Here is a 20,479-nt window from a genome sequence, read left to right on the forward strand (position 1 = left end):
TTAGATGAATTATAATCCAGTGTTACTTTAGATGAATTATAATCCATGTTACTTTAGATGAATCATAATCCATGTTACTTTAGATGAATTATAATCCATGTTACTTTAGATGAATTATAATCCATGTTACTTTAGATGAATTATAATCCATGTTACTTTAGATTAATTATAATCCATGTTACTTTAGATGAATTATAATCCATGTTACTTTAGATGAATTATAATCCGTGTTACTTTAGATGAATTATAATCCATGTTACTTTAGATTAATTATAATCCATGTTACTTTAGATGAATTACAAACCGTGTTACTTTAGATTAATTATAATCCATGTTACTTTAGATGAATTATAATCCATGTTACTTTAGATGAATTATAATCCATGTTACTTTAGATGAATTATAATCCATGTTACTTTTTCCATGCAAATGTGCCTATGTGGATTAATTCCAGATTGCTTTGTCCAGTATAGAGAAGGAGCATGTGAGTGGTTTAGGGGTTTCTCTTTATAAATATCTTACTAAACTAAGACCCTGCATGGAAATCAGCCTGTGAGCTAAGGAAATGACTGACTCTACCTGCTTCAAATTAGCGGGGAAATTAGTCATTCCTTTGGCTGAATGATGTTGTATTAACTTCTCGTCAAATTTGAATTATACAGATGAGTGAATGAACTAAATGGAAAAAGCACGCAAACGAGATACAATGTGAAATATTTTTGTTTGCGTGTCCCAGACATTTTGTGAGATTTCAAATGAAGGTTGGCCAATTTATGTCATTCCTAGATGTTAGATTAAAATATATTAAAAGTATTAGCATATTTACAGTAATTATAAGACAACAGCTATGAGGTTTATTTTAATTAGAATCATTGCGTGGTGAATGTCTTGATCAATTTGTCAAATGTGACATCTTCTGCGTCATATTTATCGCTTATTAAAAACAGGAAGATGATGAGAAAAGGAAAAAGACAACCGATATAATAATTTGTTAATAATTTAAATATATTTCATTAGCCCATTGCTCCCCTTATAAACATAGAGATGCCTCTGTCTGTGTGACTTAGTATGCTGCTGTTTGCTGGCTGTGCTGCTGTCTCCGGGACTGTATAGTTCAAAGTGTCTTCTAATGTTATCAGGTGACCCTGAGGTCAGGCTAATGTGTAACCTTATGCCACTAGGCCTCTAAATCAATCTCCCTCCCTCTCTATTTCCCCCCTCTCTTTCTCCCTGTACCCCTCTATCCATCTCTCTCTCTCCATCTATCTCTCTCTCTCCATCTCTCTCTCTCTCTCTCTCTATCTATCTCTTCATTACTATCTCTCTCTCTCTCTCCATATATCTCTCTCTCTCCATCTCTCTCTCTCTCTCTCTCTCCATCTCTCTCTCTCTCTCTCTCTCCATCTCTCTCTCTCTCTCTCCATCTATCTCTCTCTCCCTCCATCTATCTATCTCTCTCCATCTCTCTCTCTCCCTCCATCTCTCTCCATCCATCTCCCCCTCTCTCTCTCTCTCTCTCCCTCTCTCCATCTCTCTCTCTCCCTCCATCTATCTCTCTCTCTCTCTCTCTCTCTCTCTCTCCATCTATCTCTCTCTCTCCATCTCTCTCTCCCTCTCCATCTCTCTCTCTCCCTCCATCTCTCTCCATCCATCTCCCCTCTCTCTCTCTCTCTCTCCCTCTCTCTCTCTCTCTCTCTCTCTCTCTCTCCCCCTTTCTCTCTCTCCCTCTCTCTGTCCTTTGTCAGGGTAAATTTACAACCCAGTAACCTAAGCCCCTCTGCCAGATCTCAGGATTGCTAAATTGAATACTAAATCTAACCTGTCTTGGACCAGCAGCCTCCTTTTAATTGACAAGAGGTTTCTTATCAACAAAATAAAAGTTATTAAATTTTCAGCTGACCTCTAGACAAAACTGTACTATAAAAGTTTAGACAATGTATTTACGCTTAATGTTTTATGCTTTATATATCTATAAAGGAAAATGTGATTACACAAGATAACACATCAACATCTAGTTTATGTGAAAATGTAGTTTGCTGGGTAAAATGTTGCAGAACGGGCGAACGCAGAAGTATGTCTGTCAGAAAACCATTATTAGAGATTCTGTTGTTGGCGTTTGCTTTTGAGCACCAATTTAGGACAGAATTATACTGATGTGTTTAAAAGAGGACTGGATTGGAAACACTGGTGTGTGTGTTTGTATCTGTCTACGTGCGGACACACTGTGTGTTTGTGTACGTGTGAGTGTGAATACACTCGGTGACCTACCATTGACTGTAGTAAATAAAGATGGGTGGGTAGCATGGTTGTTGTTCTGTCTTGCAAACAGTCTGAATGTCATAAATCACCTTTTGATGTATCTAATCAGCCAATGTCCTGCTGAAGTCAGGCATTTTCCTTTAGAGGAACAACCATGTTCTAGCCCACGCCTCACCTCCCCACGCTGCACAGCATCGGGACACGCAGAGAGAGGGAGGGAAAGTAGGAGAGTAGAAAAAAAGGGGGGGACAACAGAGCAGAACCACACGTTATTTTTTCTCCTTAACATGGCCATGTGCCAGACATTCTCTGGGGGAGGTAACCCCCCCCCCCCCACACACACACACAAAAAAATGAATTGGAGAGAATCTGGACACCGCTTTTTTGCACTAGTCATTAAGTGTGAGGCTCAGAAACAAAGGAGAATGAGAGCGTCTCGATCTCTCTGTTTCACTCCCCCTCTCTCCTTCCCCCTCTCTCTCTCCTTCCCCCTCTCTCCTTCCCCCTCTCTCTCTCCTTCCCCCTCTCTCCTTCCCCCTCTCTCTCTCCTTCCCCCTCTCTCCTCCCCCTCTCTCCTTCCCCCTCTCTCTCTCCTTCCCCCTCTCTCCTTCCCCCTCTCTCCTTCCCCCTCTCTCCTTCCCCCTCTCTCCTCCCCCTCTCTCCTTCCCCATCTCTCCTCCCCCTCTCTCCTTCCCCCTCTCTCCTCCCCCTCTCTCCTTCCCCCTCTCTCCTCCCCCTCTCTCCTTCCCCCTCTCTCCTCCCCCTCTCTCCTTCCCCCTCTCTCCTTCCCCCTCTCTCCTCCCCCTCTCTCCTTCCCCCTCTCTCCTCCCCCTCTCTCCTTCCCCCTCTCTCCTTCCCTCTCTCTCCTTCCCCCTCTCTCCTTCCCCCCTCTTTCCTTCCCCCTCTCACCTCCCCCTCTCTCCTTCCCCCTCTCTCCTCCCCCTCTCTCCTTCCCCCTCTCTCCTTCCCCCTCTCTCCTTCCCCCTCTCTCCTCCCCCTCTCTCCTTCCCCCTCTCTCCTTCCCCCTCTCTCCTCCCCCTCTCTCCTTCCCCCTCTCTCCTTCCCCCTCTCTCCTCCCCCTCTCTCCTTCCCCCTCTCTCCTTCCCCCTCTCTCTCTCCTTCCCCCTCTCTCCTTCCCCCTCTCTCCTTCCCCTCTCTCCTCCCCCTCTCTCCTTCCCCCTCTCTCCTCCCCCTCTCTCCTTCCCCCTCTCTCCTTCCCCCTCTCTCCTTCCCTCTCTCTCCTTCCCCCTCTCTCCTTCCCCCTCTCTCCTTCCCCCTCTCTCCTCCCCCTCTCTCCTTCCCCCTCTCTCCTCCCCCTCTCTCCTTCCCCCTCTCTCCTCCCCCTCTCTCCTTCCCCCTCTCTCCTTCCCCCTCTCTCCTTCCCCCTCTCTCCTCCCCCTCTCTCCTTCCCCCTCTCTCCTCCCCCTCTCTCCTTCCCCCTCTCTCCTTCCCCCTCTCTCTCTCCTTCCCCCTCTCTCCTTCCCCTCTCTCCTTCCCCCTCACTCCTTCCCCCTCTCTCCTCCCCCTCTCTCCTCCCCCTCTCTCCTTCCCCCTCTCTCCTCCCCCTCTCTCCTTCCCCCTCTCTCCTTCCCCCTCTCTCCTTCCCTCTCTCTCCTTCCCCCTCTCTCCTTCCCCCCTCTCTCCTTCCCCCCTCTCTCCTCCCCCCTCTCTCCTTCCCCCTCTCTCCTTCCCCCTCTCTCCTCCCCCTCTCTCCTTACCCCTCTCTCCTTCCCCCCTCTCTCCTTCCCCCTCTCTCCTTCCCCCTCTCTCCTCCCCCTCTCTCCTTCCCCCTCTCTCCTTCCCCCTCTCTCCTCCCCTTCTCTCCTTCCCCCTCTCTCCTTCCCCCTCTCTCCTCCCCCTCTCTTCTTCCCCCTCTCTCTTTCTCTCTCTTTTCTTCATGACCATTCAGGGGCCGGGGAAGAAAAAGCCAATGTGTTAGAAAGTGATAGGGAGCAGATCATTATACACCAGCTATCATGTAGACTCCATAGATTGATAGGTTGAGTACATTATTGTTTTCCTGTAGATAATGATCTCTTGAGAAAGCCTTCATATAATTACACTTACGTTATGGATAAGAATCTATAGTTCTCAATTCCATAGTGTGTGCTTTAAAATGGCTGCATGCATTTGATAGATTGGTGGAGCTCCCCACTTATCCCTGTGTAAAATAGTTAGAGACATTCCATTTTGTCCATGTTCAAGGTGACATGTGAGGGAGAGAGGGAGGGAGGGAGGGAGGGAGGGAGGGAGGGAGGTGCTAGGAGGGAGGTGCTAGGGTTTGACATAGCTCAAACAGACACACAAATATGAACAAAAACACTTAGAGTACATCCACACGCAATCACAGACACACACACACACAACACGCAGACCAGCCCTGCAGAGCCATCCCAGACCGGCTGAGGGAGAAATTACGACCTTTTCCAGGCTGCAGAGAATTCCTCAGATGATCTCTCTCACATTCTGCACTTTTTTTCTCTCTCCCTCTCATTGTCTCTTTCTTTCCCTCCCTCTGTCACTTTTCTTGACAGGCCAATATTTCAGACTGCAGATTACATCTGAAATGAGTGGAAGGCTTCCTTAACACAACCAAATGAACATGCATGAACTAACAGGAGGAATTGATATGCACCGAATACAAATACCGGGCAGGGAATAATATGAAATACAAAAAGTTTTTTATTTTCTTTTGTGCATCTACCGTGAAGACTTGGATTTGCAAGAGTGAGACTCCCAATATTGCCTTGACTGACCAGACAAGAGAGGGAGAGCGGGGGATAGAGAGAGAAAGAGAAGCGTAGTGGGGTGCTACTTCTGTTTCTTTGTGATGTGAGGAGTGGGTGAATTGCAGTGACAGAGTATAGCATCACACACACACACACACACATATTCTGGCTATATCGAAGGATGAAGGTAATTAAACACTTCTCAGTTGGCCGCAGCGTCTGCTAAATACAACCATATCTCTCAGCATTGAGCCGCAGCCATGTAAACCACCTCCCCACCTCCAGCCGTGACCAGGGACCTGCTTGGATATTCAGCATGATGTGCTTGTGTGTGTGTGTGCGTGTGTGTGTGTGCGTGTGTGCGTGTGTGCGTGTGTGCGTGTGTGTGTGTGTATGTGTGTGTGTGAAGGAAGAGGGAGGCTAGAAGCATGTGGTATAATGAAGTGTATAATATTACCATAACATTGAATGTACAGTGCATTGCGAAAGTATTCGGCCCCCTTGAACTTTGCGACATTTTGCCACATTTCAGGCTTCAAACATAAAGATATAAAACTGTATTTTTTTGTGAAGAATCAACAACAAGTGGGACACAATCATGAAGTGGAACGACATTTATTGGATATTTCAAACTTTTTTTAACAAATCAAAAACTGAAAAATTGGGCGTGCAAAATTATTCAGCCCCCTTAAGTTAATACTTTGTAGCGCCACCTTTTGCTGCGATTACAGCTGTAAGTCGCTTGGGGTATGTCTCTATCAGTTTTGCACATCGAGAGACTGAAATTTTTTCCCATTCCTCCTTGCAAAACAGCTCGAGCTCAGTGAGGTTGGATGGAGAGCATTTGTGAACAGCAGTTTTCAGTTCTTTCCACAGATTCTCGATTGGATTCAGGTCTGGACTTTGACTTGGCCATTCTAACACCTGGATATGTTTATTTTTGAACCATTCCATTGTAGATTTTGCTTTATGTTTTGGATCATTGTCTTGTTGGAAGACAAATCTCCGTCCCAGTCTCAGGTCTTTTGCAGACTCCATCAGGTTTTCTTCCAGAATGGTCCTGTATTTGTCTCCATCCATCTTCCCATCAATTTTAACCATCTTCCCTGTCCCTGCTGAAGAAAAGCAGGCCCAAACCATGATGCTGCCACCACCATGTTTGACAGTGGGGATGGTGTGTTCAGGGTGATGAGCTGTGTTGCTTTTACGCCAAACATGACGTCTTGCATTGTTGCCAAAAAGTTCAATTTTGGTTTCATCTGACCAGAGCACCTTCTTCCACATGTTTGGTGTGTCTCCCAGGTGGCTTGTGGCAAACTTTAAACAACACTTTTTATGGATATCTTTAAGAAATGGCTTTCTTCTTGCCACTCTTCCATAAAGGCCAGATTTGTGCAATATACGACTGATTGTTGTCCTATGGACAGAGTCTCCCACCTCAGCTGTAGATCTCTGTAGTTCATCCAGAGTGATCATGGGCCTCTTGGCTGCATCTCTGATCAGTCTTCTCCTTGTATGAGCTGAAAGTTTAGAGGGACGGCCAGGTCTTGATAGATTTGCAGTGGTCTGATACTCCTTCCATTTCAATATTATCGCTTGCACATTGCTCCTTGGGATGTTTAAAGCTTGGGAAATCTTTTTGTATCCAAATCCGGCTTTAAACTTCTTCACAACAGTATCTCGGACCTGCCTGGTGTGTTCCTCGTTCTTCATGATGCTCTCTGCGCTTTTAACGGACCTCTGAGACTATCACAGTGCAGGTGCATTTATACGGAGACTTGATTACACACAGGTGGATTGTATTTATCATCATTAGTCATTTAGGTCAACATTGGATCATTCAGAGATCCTCACTGAAGTTTGAAATATCCAATAAATGTTGTTCCACTTCATGATTGTGTCCCACTTGTTGTTGATTCTTCACAAAAAAATACAGTTTTATATCTTTATGTTTGAAGCCTGAAATGTGGCAAAAGGTTGCAAAGTTCAAGGGGGCCGAATACTTTCGCAATGTCTTGCTGTGATTATGAGGCTGGTTTAATTTTCTCTCTCTTTCTCCATGTCTTCGGGGCAGAATGACTCAATGTATAGGAATGACAATTAGGAGTCTGATACAATAGGTCTACACTACTAGCCCAACAGCCAATGTCTGTCACAACATATTTGTAATCACCATACGTGATTACAGCTGCACAGTTGCATCTCTGCCTTGTATGACAACTGCTCAGCCTCCCACTGCAAGGCACTACAGAGGGTAATGCGTAGGGCCCAGTACATCACTGGGGCCAAGCTTCCTCCAGAGCCTATATACCAGGCGGTGTCAGAGGAAGGCCCTACAAATTGTCAAAGGCTCCAGCCACCCTAGTCATAGACTGTTCTCTCTGCTACCGCACGCACGGCAAGTGGTACCAGAACGCCAAGTCTAGGTCCAAGAGGCTTCTAAACAGCTTCTACCCCCAAGCCATAAGACTCCTGAACATCTAATTAAATGGCTACCCAGACTCTTTATTATTTGTACTTTTTAAACTGCATTGTTGGTTAGGGGCTTGTAAGTTAGCATTTCACTGTAATGTCTACTGTTGTATTCGGCGCATGTGACTAATACAATTTGATTTGATTTGATTTGACATATCATTTTAATTTGATACAATGTATTTTTTTTTATTAATTCAGCATTTTCTTTGCCTTCGTCCATTGATTTCACTTATAATATATATATATATATATATATATATATATATATTTTTTTTTTATAACAGAGCTACAACATGATTTAAATATTTTGCTCTGTTCTGTCTTGTGTTTTAGGAGTGAACTCTCTGTCTAAAGAGTCTCCTGGATCCAACGCTGTGGGAAAATGTTCCATGCTCCTAGAGAGACAGAATGACAGCCCGCCCAAAAGGCCCAAGTCTGCAGAGGGGAAGACCAGCGCTAGTGAGCAGGTATGCTAAGCTAACCGCTAATGCTCCATGATAAACCAACACGGAAAGCTATCTTTAACCATTTAGCAGGTATGCTAAGCTAACCGCTAATGCTCCATAATAAAAACCCAGGCAAAGCTAACTCCAACCCATTCCAGTTAGCAGGTATTCTAATAGTTATTCTAAGATGTCTCAGAGGATAATGTGCTGTCAACAGATCTAAAATAGTTAACCCCAAATGCAGTCCCCACTGACAGAACACTTAAACATCCCCTATAGAACATTCTCACTCCTTTGTCGACCTGCATCCAATAGGCAAGGCTAAAGCCCTCTCCCAGTCCCACTCACTTTGCATTTCTTTAGAAGGTATGTGTTTTTAAATTAGATTATGAAGTATTAGCTTGTCTTGTGGAGGGCCCTGAGTGGAAGGAGGCATGCGTCATTTCAGAAATGGATTACATTAATGCAGGTGGCTGGGGGCAGTCATTTTAGGAGTACTTCCTGTAATGAGGGCTAGGCGGGAGATGAGGAGGCGACACACCTTTGTCATCTCTAATCTCCTGATTAGAAATTCCCCTCCAATCATATTTCCCACTAATAAAATTGCACGAGTTGAGGGGCTTAAGTGCATTTAAAGGAAACGAGGTTGATCTACATTTTGTGTGTAAAGGTAAAGTGAGATGGGAGCAGAGGGGACGGAAGGGGGAGGGAGAGCAGGGTTCCAATTTGTTTAGCTGAGGGGATATTCAGGTCATGTTTCATGTTTTATCCTCTTCGGGGAGCTCTGTCATCTAGTTTTCTTAGTGCTGTTAAAAGTTCCGTCATGTTTTTACATGTTTGGGTTTGGAATGTTGGAAAGCTGTCTCACTAAGATCAATAGTGAAAGGAAAAGCACATTTGCTCTCGAGTAATTCTAGTTTTGAAGTAAAAATACAGAGGTGATGAAGACCGGTAAAACCATAGACACACCTTGTTCTTGTCCATCTCTAATCTTTTACTTTCCCACTAATAACCATAGCAAGCTTTGTCACATCTCTCCCAGCAGCTGCAGCAGTGCCCCTACTGTAACTACAGGAGTAAAGACACCAACAGGTTACAGCTCCACGTGGTATCCCAGCATTCCATGCAACAGCCGGTGATCTGCTGCCCACTGTGCCAGGACGTCCTCAGCAACAAGATCCACCTGCAGCTCCACCTCACACACCTGCACAGCGTGGCTCCAGACTGCGTCGACAAACTACTCATGACTGTATGTGGAAACACTACATAACTTTACAAAATGTTGGCAGAAAAAACTGTTTAGAGTACAGACAACTTCTCATATTCAGATGACTATCTATTTAATGTTGTGCTGATTGCTGGTGAGAAAAATGCTGAGAAAATGTTTAATTTGCTTCTAATGGCATTGCACATACAGTACATTTTCCTCGAGGTTTAAAAGTTTTCTAAAGAGTTTTTTAATCCTTTTTAAGATCCGTGATGTTGACATGACAAATTGAAAAATGTGTCCAATGCTCCCTACAGTCCCTTATTAACTAGCTCTGGGCAGTGCTGTCACTGTGCAGTCCTATAAAACATTTCCCATGCATTTATCCCACTCTCCCGAGAATATGTCATAAACTTGACGGTTGTCGTCCTCAGGGAAAAGCTAATTCCGCTTTCTGAAAATTATCTATTTTTACTGGCAAGAGGCAAGTTGAAAAGTACACTTGCTCCACATGTTTTTAATATTTAATACTATACTCCTTAATTACTGCACTATTACATTTTATAATATGATTTTATTACGATAATGTTGCATTTAGGGATAAGTTATTAAGATCATTAAATTGTTTTTGTTGTCTGACTTTGATAGGTGGCTGGGCCTGATGTGATGGTGCCCAATAGCATGATGTATCCTTCACCTGGACAAGACAACGCTTTGTCTCTGATGGAAGCTTCTGCTACCCTCTCTGAGACGTCTGGAAAGCCCACAGGTACGCAGAGCATGTTTACCACTGTTACAATACTCCTGCCGGTATTGAATGTACTATTCTGAGTTTGTTTGGAAATGAAATGTCCTTGGGTTGTAGAAGGGCCCTGCTACACAAATGGAACAAAATAGTACTTATATTAACCAGACATGGTTTACGTTTCCAGAGTTGGTAATCAATGCATTTGTACAATGTCTTTTGTTCATAAATTTCATTCTATTTTCATTCTCCTTTCTCAGGGAACAGATCCAAGGACCAGATGAACAGCACAGGCCAAGACAAAAGTGAAGTAGACCTTCTAAGAGAGGAACTCAAACCCCCCAAGGAGGGGTCTGAAGCTCCAGACTGGAAGAGGTCTGGTGGGGTTGGGCAGGATCGAAAGAGTCCTGACTCCCTCCAGGATCATCTGAACGACCTCCAGAGACGCCAGCAGCAACAGCTCTCAGTCTCTGACCGCCACATCTACAAATACCGCTGCAACCACTGCAGCCTGGCCTTCAAGACCATGCAGAAGCTGCAGATACATTCCCAGTACCATGCCATCCGGGCGGCCACCATGTGCAGTCTCTGCCAACGCAGCTTCCGGACATTCTTGGCGCTCCGGAAGCACCTGGAGAACGGACATCCGGAGCTGAGCGAAGCCGAAGTCCAACAGCTCTGCGGCAGCCTGCCGGTAAACGGAGACTTCGTCCCCGAGAGCGAGGCCAGGGCCTACGAGGAGGCACAGCAGGCCTTTGAACAGGAAATGGATAAAGATGATGAGCTGGACCTGGAAGAAAAGGCCAGCTCAACAGGAAGTGACAGTAGCTTGTTGCTAGATGACATGGGAGCTGAAACAAAGCGAACCCTCCCATTTAGGAAAGGCCCCAACTTCACCATGGAGAAGTTCCTGGACCCGTCCCGGCCATACAAGTGCACGGTGTGCAAGGAGTCCTTCACCCAGAAGAACATCCTTCTGGTCCATTACAACTCCGTCTCTCACCTGCACAAGCTGAAGAAAGTTCTCCAGGAGGCCTCCAGCCCGGTTTCCCCTGAGACCAACAACAATGCCGACAACAAACCATTCAAATGCAATATCTGCAACGTCGCCTACAGCCAAAGCTCAACCCTAGAGATCCACATGAGGTCTGTGCTGCATCATACCAAAGTCAGAACTGCCAAAACCGAGACAAGCAGCAGCAGCACCAGTACAGGGATTGGAAACACTAGTGGCATGGCTCCATCCAGCATCCCAGCCCCAACCGGACAAGGCAACAATGCCAACTCAGAAACTGCTAGAAGCGTGACGCCATTGGTTAACAAAGAAAACACTGTAGATGCCAAAGAAGCCAACAACAGCAACAATGCAAAGCACACTACTGATCATGTCTCTGCACAGCAAAGCCATCAGAATGCTCAGTCCCAAGCTCAACTACAGATGCAGCTCCAACACGAGCTCCAGCAGCAGGCTGCCTTTTTCCAGCCCCAATTCCTCAACCCGGCTTTTTACCCCCAGTTCGGCATGACCCCAGAGGCTCTGCTTCAGTTCCAGCAGCCACAGTTCCTTTTCCCCTTCTACATCCCAGGGGCAGAATTCAACCTGAGCCCAGAGCTGGCTCTTCACTCAGCCACCGCCTTCGGGATGCCGGGCTTGACTGGTTCTTTCCTGGAAGATCTGAAGCAGCAGATGCAGCAGCAACACCAGCTACAGCAGGCTCAGGCTCAACAGCAGCAACAACAGCAGCAGCAGCAGCAACAAGCATCCCAGTTGCAGCTCCAGCAGCAAAAAAAACAGCAACCGCAGAGCCACAAGCCCAAAATGGAGCCCAATGCTGTGTCAGTATCTGACATACATATGTCCAGAGAGTCAGAGGAGCATCTGGAAAAACAGGAGAGCAAAGCCAAGATGGAGAATGGAGCGGATGGAGTCAGTGAGGGAGGAAAGGACAAAAAAGACAAAAAGTCCAAGTTTCCTGAGCCGCTGATTCCTCCTCCACGTATCGTGTCAGGAGCCAGAGGAAATGCAGCCAAGGCCCTTCTGGAGAATTTTGGATTTGAGCTGGTCATCCAGTACAACGAGAACAGGCAGAAAAACCAGAAGAAAAACAAAGAAGGAGAAGAACAAAAACAACAACCACAACAACAACAATTGGAGATCAATAACGACAAGCTGGAATGTGGGATGTGTGGAAAGCTCTTCTCCAACGTGCTTATTCTCAAAAGCCACCAAGAGCACATCCATGGACAGTTCTTTCCTTATGGAGAGCTGGAGAAGTTTGCCCAGCAGTACCGAGAGGCCTACGACAAGCTCTACCCCATCAACCCCCCTTCCCCTGAGACTCCCCCACCACTGCCTCCCCTTCCTCCTCCCTCACCAGTCCCAGTGACCACCCAGCAGCCTCCCTGCACCTCCACGAACAAGCCCCAGATCAAGGCCCCATCCCCTGCCCCAAACCAGGCTCCACAGACCCAGCCACCACCCCCACCTCCCCCTCCTCCACCACCCTCTGCATCCCCACAGGTGCAGCCTTCCATCCCACTAGATTTCTCCCTCTTCCCCCCTCTGTTGATGCAGTCCATCCAGCACCAAGGGCTACACCCTCAACTCACCCTGCAGCTGCCTACAATGGACTCCCTGTCATCGGATCTCACCCAGCTTTGTCAGCAGCAGCTAGGTCTCGATCCAAACTTCCTGAGGCAGTCACAGTTCAAGCGCCCTCGAACACGCATCACGGACGACCAGCTGAAAGTCCTCAGAGCACACTTTGACATCAACAACTCGCCCACTGAGGAGCAGATTCAGGAGATGGCTGATATGTCCAGCCTCCCCCAGAAAGTCATCAAGCACTGGTTCCGTAACACTCTCTTCAAAGAGAGGCAGCGAAACAAAGACTCTCCTTACAACTTCAACATTCCACCTATTACCACGTTGGAGGATATTAGGCTGGAGTCCCAGTACAGTACACTGGAGTACTATAGGACTGATGCCACCATGAACAAACGGTCCTCCAGGACAAGGTTCACTGACTACCAACTGAGGGTCCTACAGGACTTCTTCGACACAAATGCTTACCCGAAAGATGATGAGATTGAGCAGCTGTCCACCGTGCTCAACCTGCCGTCAAGGGTCATCGTGGTGTGGTTCCAAAACGCCCGCCAGAAGGCCCGGAAGAGCTACGAGAACCAGGCAGATGCTAAAGACAATGAGAAGAAAGAACTGACGAATGAGCGCTACATCCGCACCAGCAATATGCAGTACGAGTGCAAGAAATGTAGTGTGGTGTTCCCACGAATCTTCGACCTGATCACCCACCAGAAGAAAACGTGCTACAAGGACGAGGATGAGGAAGGGAATGAGGACAACCAGTCTGAGGAGTACATGGATATAGGAGAACCATGCCCAGCCAAGCACCCTGAGTCATCCAAGCATCACCATGGAACAGCCACTAGCTCAGGCTCCAGTTCCCCTCTGATGCCCTCCCCTCACTCCAACCTGGAAAAGACATCCCCCAAGCCTGAACCGCCCTCTGAGCCCAAGCCTAAAGAGCCAGAACCTGCCCCTTCTCCAGTTATGATAAAGTCTCTACCGGACCCCAGACCCTCCAAGGCCTCCACCCCTCAGCCACCCCCTCAGAAGACCCCCCAGCCCCAGATATCCAGACCCCACTCCCAGCCTCAGTCAGCCACCATCCCCCCCAGCCCCCTCTCTCTGGCCCTCTCCTCCCTCACCAACAGCCTCTCTCCCCAGATGCTCCAATACCAGTGTGACCAGTGCAAGATAGCCTTCCCAAGCATTGAGCTATGGCAGGAGCACCAACATATGCATTTCCTGGCAGCCCAGAACCAGTTCCTCCATTCCCAGTTCCTGGAAAGGCCCATGGACATGCCCTATCTGATCTTCGACCCCAATAACCCTCTGATGACTAGCCAGCTTCTGTCTGGAGGACTCCAGATGCCAACTCAAAGCGGCTCTGGTTTGTCCTCAGGTCCCTGCTCTGGCTCCATGAAGAGAAAACTAGATGAGAAAGAGGATGGATCCAATGAAAAAGATAACGGAAACATGACTGAAGAACAGCACAGAGACAAACGTCTCAGAACCACCATCACCCCAGAACAACTAGAGATCCTCTATGACAAATACTTGCTGGACTCCAACCCCACGAGGAAGATGCTGGATCACATCGCCCGTGAGGTCGGCCTGAAGAAGAGAGTGGTGCAGGTGTGGTTTCAGAACACACGTGCCCGAGAGAGAAAGGGACAGTTCAGAGCATTGGGGGCCTCCCAGTCACATAAGAAATGTCCTTTTTGCCGGGCGCTGTTCAAGGCCAAGTCAGCTTTGGACAGCCATATCCGCTCTAGACACTGGCATGAAGCCAAACAGGCAGGGTTTAGTCTGCCCAATAGCCCAATGATGAACCAAGATGATGGAGGTGAGAGCCCGCACAAGTGCAACTTCTTTGAGTTCCCGCAGCTGCCCACCAAGACTGAGCTGAATGAGTACGAGCTGCCCGCAGCTTCCTCAACGCCTGTCAAACAATCTGAGGCACAGTTAAAAAACTTAATGAGCCCTTCATCCTTAAAGGCAGAAAACTGTGATGAATCTGAAGGGCTTAACATTAATTCTGCAGAGGGCTCATCCTACGACATCAACAACAAAATGGACTTTGACGAGACCTCGTCCATCAACACAGCCATAAGTGACGCCACCACTGGAGATGAGGGCAACAACAATGAGCTGGAGAGCCTCATGGCCAACGGAGGGGACAAGCTGGCGTGCGACAGCAAGAGCAACCTTGCCCAGAGCTCAGACGGTGGCGACGACCGCTTCCCCTTCAGCATGGTGAGCCCCTCCCTCAGCTACTCCGGCAAGGACGGAGACTCCTGCTCCTACTCTTACTCCTACTACAGCTCCAGAGATGACGACATGGATGACAACAACGACCAGAGCGAGACCTCCAGCCTGACCGACCCCAGCTCTCCCAGCCCCTTCGGAAGTGGAAACCCCTTCAGGTCTGGAAAGGGCAGCGGCAGTGGTGGGGAGAGACCAGGCCACAAGCGCTTCAGGACTCAGATGAGCAACCTTCAGCTGAAAGTCCTCAAGGCCTGTTTCAGTGACTACCGCACCCCCACCATGCAGGAGTGTGAGATGCTGGGCAGTGAGATGGGGCTCCCCAAGCGTGTGGTGCAGGTGTGGTTCCAGAACGCCCGCGCCAAGGAAAAGAAGTTCAAAATCAATATTGGAAAGCCATTCATTATCAGTCAAGGCGGGCCGGACGGCCCCCGACCGGAGTGTACTTTGTGTAATGTGAAGTATACTGCCCGGATGTCCATCCGCGACCACATCTTCTCCAAACAGCACATCGCTAAAGTGCAGGAGACCCTGGTCAACCAGGTGGACAGAGAGAAGGACTACCTAGCACCCACCACGGTCCGCCAGCTGATGGCTCAGCAGGAGATGGATCGTCTGAAGAGGGCTGGAAGCGACGGGCTCAGCAATCTGGCTGCCCAGCAGCTTCAGACTGCAGTGAACCACAACAATGCACTTCATGGCCTCAGCCTGCCCTCAGGCTATCCCGGGATCTCTGGCCTCCCGCCGGTACTACTTCCTGGGGTCACCGGGCCATCCTCACTTCCTATTTACCCACCCAACACACCTGGTGAGTTACTATGACACACAGAGAACACACAGATAATAGTCATTTTATATAACTTTTATGATCATTTTTTGTCTATGCTTTACATGCCCAAAATACTCTTTCTCTGCAGTATTTTCTCTTCATTCCATCACAGTGTTGTTGTTGTTGGTAGAGATATTTTACCAAACGTTGTACATTGTGTAAAATACACTTTAATGCATGATCTCAACGTTCAGTGCAGAACTTCTACATAATATAATGGTTCTGACATTTTTTTAAGCAAATGCATTTTTATCATTGTGGAATTCATTTCCCCTCCTCTCCTTTGATGTGGGTTTGGTATATTTAAAATATCCTCATGTTGGTATATATCATGAAGCGCATGTGACAGTTTAACAAATACAATTATGAAGTCTATCATAACTGCATATATCTCCATAATGTATTACTGAACAATATTTACATAGTAATATTAGGGTGAATATAAATTTAAACACATTTGAATATAATTTATACCACTATATTTCAGCTTTAGCATCTCCCGGTGCTGGCATGCTTGGATTCCCGAACCCAGCAACCCCCTCTCCTGCCATGTCTCTGAGCACTACCCCAAACAAGAATCTTCTGCAGACTCCTCCACCTCTTCCTCCTGTTTCCTCTATCTCTGTGACTTCAACCAACCACATTGAGCAGCACAGCAAATACCAAGAAAGAGAGAGCAACAACAACAGCAGCAGCAGCAAGAAACCAGCGGAGAAGCCGCACCATCAGAAGAAGGCCAAGGAAAGAGAAGTGGAGAACGGCGGCCGTCTACAGACCCCCATCAGCAACAACAAAAAGAGGGAGAAGCCGTCTCCAGCCTCGGGCAAACCAGGACGTGAGGGTCATCTGGATGCCGCTCAACTACAGGCTCTTCAGAATGCCCTGACCGGCGCAGCAGACCCAAGCTCCTTCCTGGGAGGTCAGTTCCTGCCTTACTTCCTCCCGGGCTTCGCCAACAGCTTTTCGCCACAGATTCTTGGAGGGATGCAGGCGGGGGGATACTTCCCTCCGTTCGCCGGGATGGAGAACCTGTTCCCCTATGGACCTGCCGCCATCCCACAGGCCGCCATGGCGGGCATGAATCCCACCGCCCTCCTGCAGCAGTATCAGCAGTACCAGCTGTCCCTCCAGGATTCCCTGCAGAAGCAGCAACAGCAGCAGCAGCACCAAAAGCATATTGAGCAACAAAAACAGCATCATAAACAGCCGAAGCAGAAGCCAGCCCCTGTGAAGGCATCGTCACCAATTGTGCAGAGCAACCCCAAGTCTTTCAAACCAAAACTATCTATGGGAACTAAGGATGACACCAACAACAACAAATGCTCTTTGACGGAAAACACAAAAGAACTGCCAACAGAAACCAAAAGAACCACAGACTTCCCTGACGATTTCATCATTCCGTCTGTCAAGCACCAGTTCATATGCAGGAAGTGCCAGATGGTATTCGCTGATGAGGACTCTGCAGTGCATCACCAGAAGTCTTTCTGCTACTTTGGAAACCCTTTTCCAGACCCACAGGAGACAGTTCTTAGAAAGGCAGTGAGTAAGTACAGGTGCATCGCCTGCAACGTGGTGGTCAACGGGAATGAAGCACTTGGCCAACACCTCCAGTTGAGCTTGCACAAAGAGAAAACAATCAAACAAGCAATGAGAAATGCCAAAGAGCATGCTAGATTATTACCTCACTCTGTCTGCACCCCTACACCTGTCAAGACCACATCTACCTCGCAGTCTGCAGCTCCTCCTTCTAATAACACCTTTCCCCATCTCTCTCGCTTGGCCATCAAGTCCTGGCCAGATATCTTTTTCCAGGCCACTGCCCGGAAAGCTGCTTCCTCCTCCTCCTCCTCCCTGTCTGCGTCTCCTATTCCTCCGCTTTCCTTGCCTCTGATGGTTACCTCAACGTCCTGCAGCAGCGTCTCAGGGGTTCCCACCTCCCTACCCAATGAGAGTTGTTCAGATGAGTCTGACAACGAGCTGAGACAGAAGCTGGATGACTTAGATAAGGTGTTGGAGGCCAAGGCTAAGTCGACCTCTGGCCTAGACGCAGGCTTCAGCAGTATCAGAATGGATATGTTCAGTGTGTAGGAGGTGAAAAACAGGATCCCTTGCTTTAAAAAAACAAGACTTTTAAACTGCAGTTCCAAAGCTTCTCTAACCCAAAAAATTACAGAACCAAATGATTGACTCAGGATTGTTTTTCCCATATTGATATGCTGGCAAGATGTTGATTGATTTTTGTTATGGACAGAACTGTTGCAGATGCTTGACTGAGCTTATATTGTAGACAAAAACACGGAGTGGGAAAAGATCTCTCAGGCTCCCCCGTGGAGCTTGTTTCAAGCCAAAAACTCACGATAGCAAATTGCACCTCAGCTGGATTGTTTTCCAAATGCTAGCATGTACTGTATGGGACGACGATCCAGAAAAACCCTCAATGAGAACCTCTGTTAGTCTAGATAGCTGGTGTAATTCAGTAGCTTTAAATTCTCAGGTCAGAACATAACATTTCTCATTTGTTAAAGCAGCAACGAGCCTGGGTACACTTGGCTTTTAACCAAAACATGTCAAGCTTTATCAGACGCATTTCCTTGATGTGTGTAGAGTACCAAGAGAGACAATATTACTGTTACAATGGACAATGTGCATATCCTTTTAGTTTTCGCCCTACAAAGACAGTATGGTTTTGCCACAGAGGGAATTTTAGAATGGTGAAGTACGATTCCCCTTTGTTTTCCAGTTTGTATGACAACAAACTGAGTCTATATCCGACCCCTTTTTCTCTTGTAGAATATACTAATCTGTGCCAACTCTTACCTTCTCTCTTTTACCTCTGCTCACACCCTTTTCTGAAGAGGTAATATCTCTAGTTTTTAACACTCTTGATTATTAATTATGTGAATAAGACTTTTTTTCATTTGTGAATTGCTTATTTCTGGACTATAGTGCACTTATTTTGTTTTTGTCTGTTTTTTATTATTATTATTTTGGTAGACCCATGTGTTAATTTAATAGATGTTTTTGTGTTTGTATGTTTGTTTGTTTGTTTTAATTATTATTTTGCGTACGATTGCAGCAGCATTTTGGTTTGTTAGAGGATTGACGCCTAACAACCCAGTGACCTATTTAACAATTGGTGCATCCATGAAAGTAGTACTGTATACTTGAAACTGTTAAGAGTACAAGTCGGTCAAAATGCTTTTTTTTTAAAGAAAAGGTATGATATTTGCATAAGCAAATATGCTGCTTTACAAAGGGGGACAGCATGTATTTTATATTATGCCATGTTTACCCCTGTGCTTGTAGGACTGATAACAGTGTTACACCTACCTATACACTGCCATTTACTGCATAGGTCTTCGTCCTCGCATTCATTTTCTGGGCACTTCAGTTGATCTATCATGAAACGTCAACACTAATTATTTAGTCATTTATGCATTACAAAGTATTACCATATAACATGTTGCTGCTACTGTGTAATGTTTAAAAAAAAATTAAAAAATTGCTCCCTATAAATTGTCCAACAGGCTGAATGCTGACCCGCAGGTCACTTTGCTTTGCTGTTTTTACATTTCATTCTGTTTTTAGTTTGTTTGTCTTGTTTTATTTTGCAGTAGAACTTAAAGAATGTGAAAGCTGTTTGAAGGGTGTTACGTTGTTATGAATCACTTTTTCAGTTTGGTAAGGTAAGCTGACGTGATTCATTCCAAAGTAACAAGAGGCTATTTGTATGAAAGGAAAAGGCTTGTGAACAAAGAGAGCTAAGCTGTTGTATATATTCGTAGTTGGCTGTGCATGGTACAGATGTATTAATATGAAGAAATGCAAAAATGTATTGCTTTTGGTATTTCCTATTCTGAGATGAACAAGTAGCATGTAATGCAACTGTTTGACAGGTTAAAATCAAATCATGCTTAGTTATTGTTTTAAATGATAAAATCAAGTAACATTTCCTCATATGTTTTATTATTGTACAGGTGTTTTAGTGTTTTCATTCAAAGTTGAAACGCAAAATTTCACAGTTTCTAATGATCTTTTTTTGTGTGAAACATAAATGTTTCTTATTTGGATTTTTAGTATTTTAACATTTACTTTGATCCTGAAGACACTTTTACAATGTTGTTTCATAAGAGATGTCCTGGGCTCCCTATAGGTGCGATCCTGCCATTGTACAAACACCAATGACTGTCCTGATCCCAAAAGCTTTCCCAACCTGTCTTCTTGCCTTTCCCCTCAATGTGGCTAAAGCATTGCCAGACTGAACTGTCAGCTAGCATCACGTGCTAAGATGTTAGCAGCAAACACAATGCTTTCCACACCAAAGGACAGGTAGAAGCTAACAAACCAACAACCAAAAGGAAGGTACGATAACGTAACGAACTGTACATAAATGTTACAACTGCACAGCAGCCAAAAGAAAGAAAGAATAAAAAATAAAAAAACATGTTTTTTTTTTCTTCTTGGATGAATTGTGTCACGCTAAAGAGAGAACAGCCTTCAAAAGGTTGATATTGGGATTGTTTTCTTCTGGATATCAAAAGGGAATTTCACGGCGCAGTCATATCCTACACAATATGTATTCTCTCCTGGTTACATAGGAAATGCATCCTGAGGGTTTACTAAGAAGCAGCCCCTATGGCTAAAACGTTTAATAAACTAAACCAAAAATGTTATTGATGTTTTATATATAGAGAGTAGTCTCATTAGTTTTTGTTACTGTAATGTTTGAGGTCTCAGCTGTACCGTCACACGGTAATAACATGGTTTTGAAACATTTGTTTTCATGTTTTATTTTTGTCACAGACCTGTTGTCATAGTTGAAATGACGGTTATTGTAGATGGTATTTGAACAACTTCTGGAAATAGTTCATCAAGTATGTTTGTTGCTCATTGTTGTGATACATTAAAAACTGTATCTGCAAACCAGTTTTGTCCGTCAT

General features: G+C 46.0%; 1 protein-coding gene across 1 annotated transcript in view; it reads left to right on the forward strand.

Moving 5' to 3' along the window:
* LOC139366918 (zinc finger homeobox protein 4-like) overlaps positions 1 to 20,465 on the forward strand; it is a 151,792-nt gene extending 131,327 nt beyond the window's left edge. The window contains exons 8-12 of the mRNA XM_071104670.1: positions 7,797 to 7,930; positions 8,952 to 9,158; positions 9,765 to 9,885; positions 10,122 to 15,518; positions 16,027 to 20,465. Coding sequence (XP_070960771.1) covers positions 7,797 to 7,930; positions 8,952 to 9,158; positions 9,765 to 9,885; positions 10,122 to 15,518; positions 16,027 to 17,627 — 7,460 coding nt within the window. The 3' untranslated portion in view covers positions 17,628 to 20,465. The remainder of the gene's footprint in view (positions 1 to 7,796; positions 7,931 to 8,951; positions 9,159 to 9,764; positions 9,886 to 10,121; positions 15,519 to 16,026) is intronic.
* The last annotated feature ends 14 nt before the right edge of the window (positions 20,466 to 20,479 follow it).

Source organism: Oncorhynchus clarkii, chromosome 15, assembly GCF_045791955.1.
Source record: "Oncorhynchus clarkii lewisi isolate Uvic-CL-2024 chromosome 15, UVic_Ocla_1.0, whole genome shotgun sequence".
NCBI classification, from domain to species: Eukaryota; Metazoa; Chordata; class Actinopteri; order Salmoniformes; family Salmonidae; genus Oncorhynchus; species Oncorhynchus clarkii.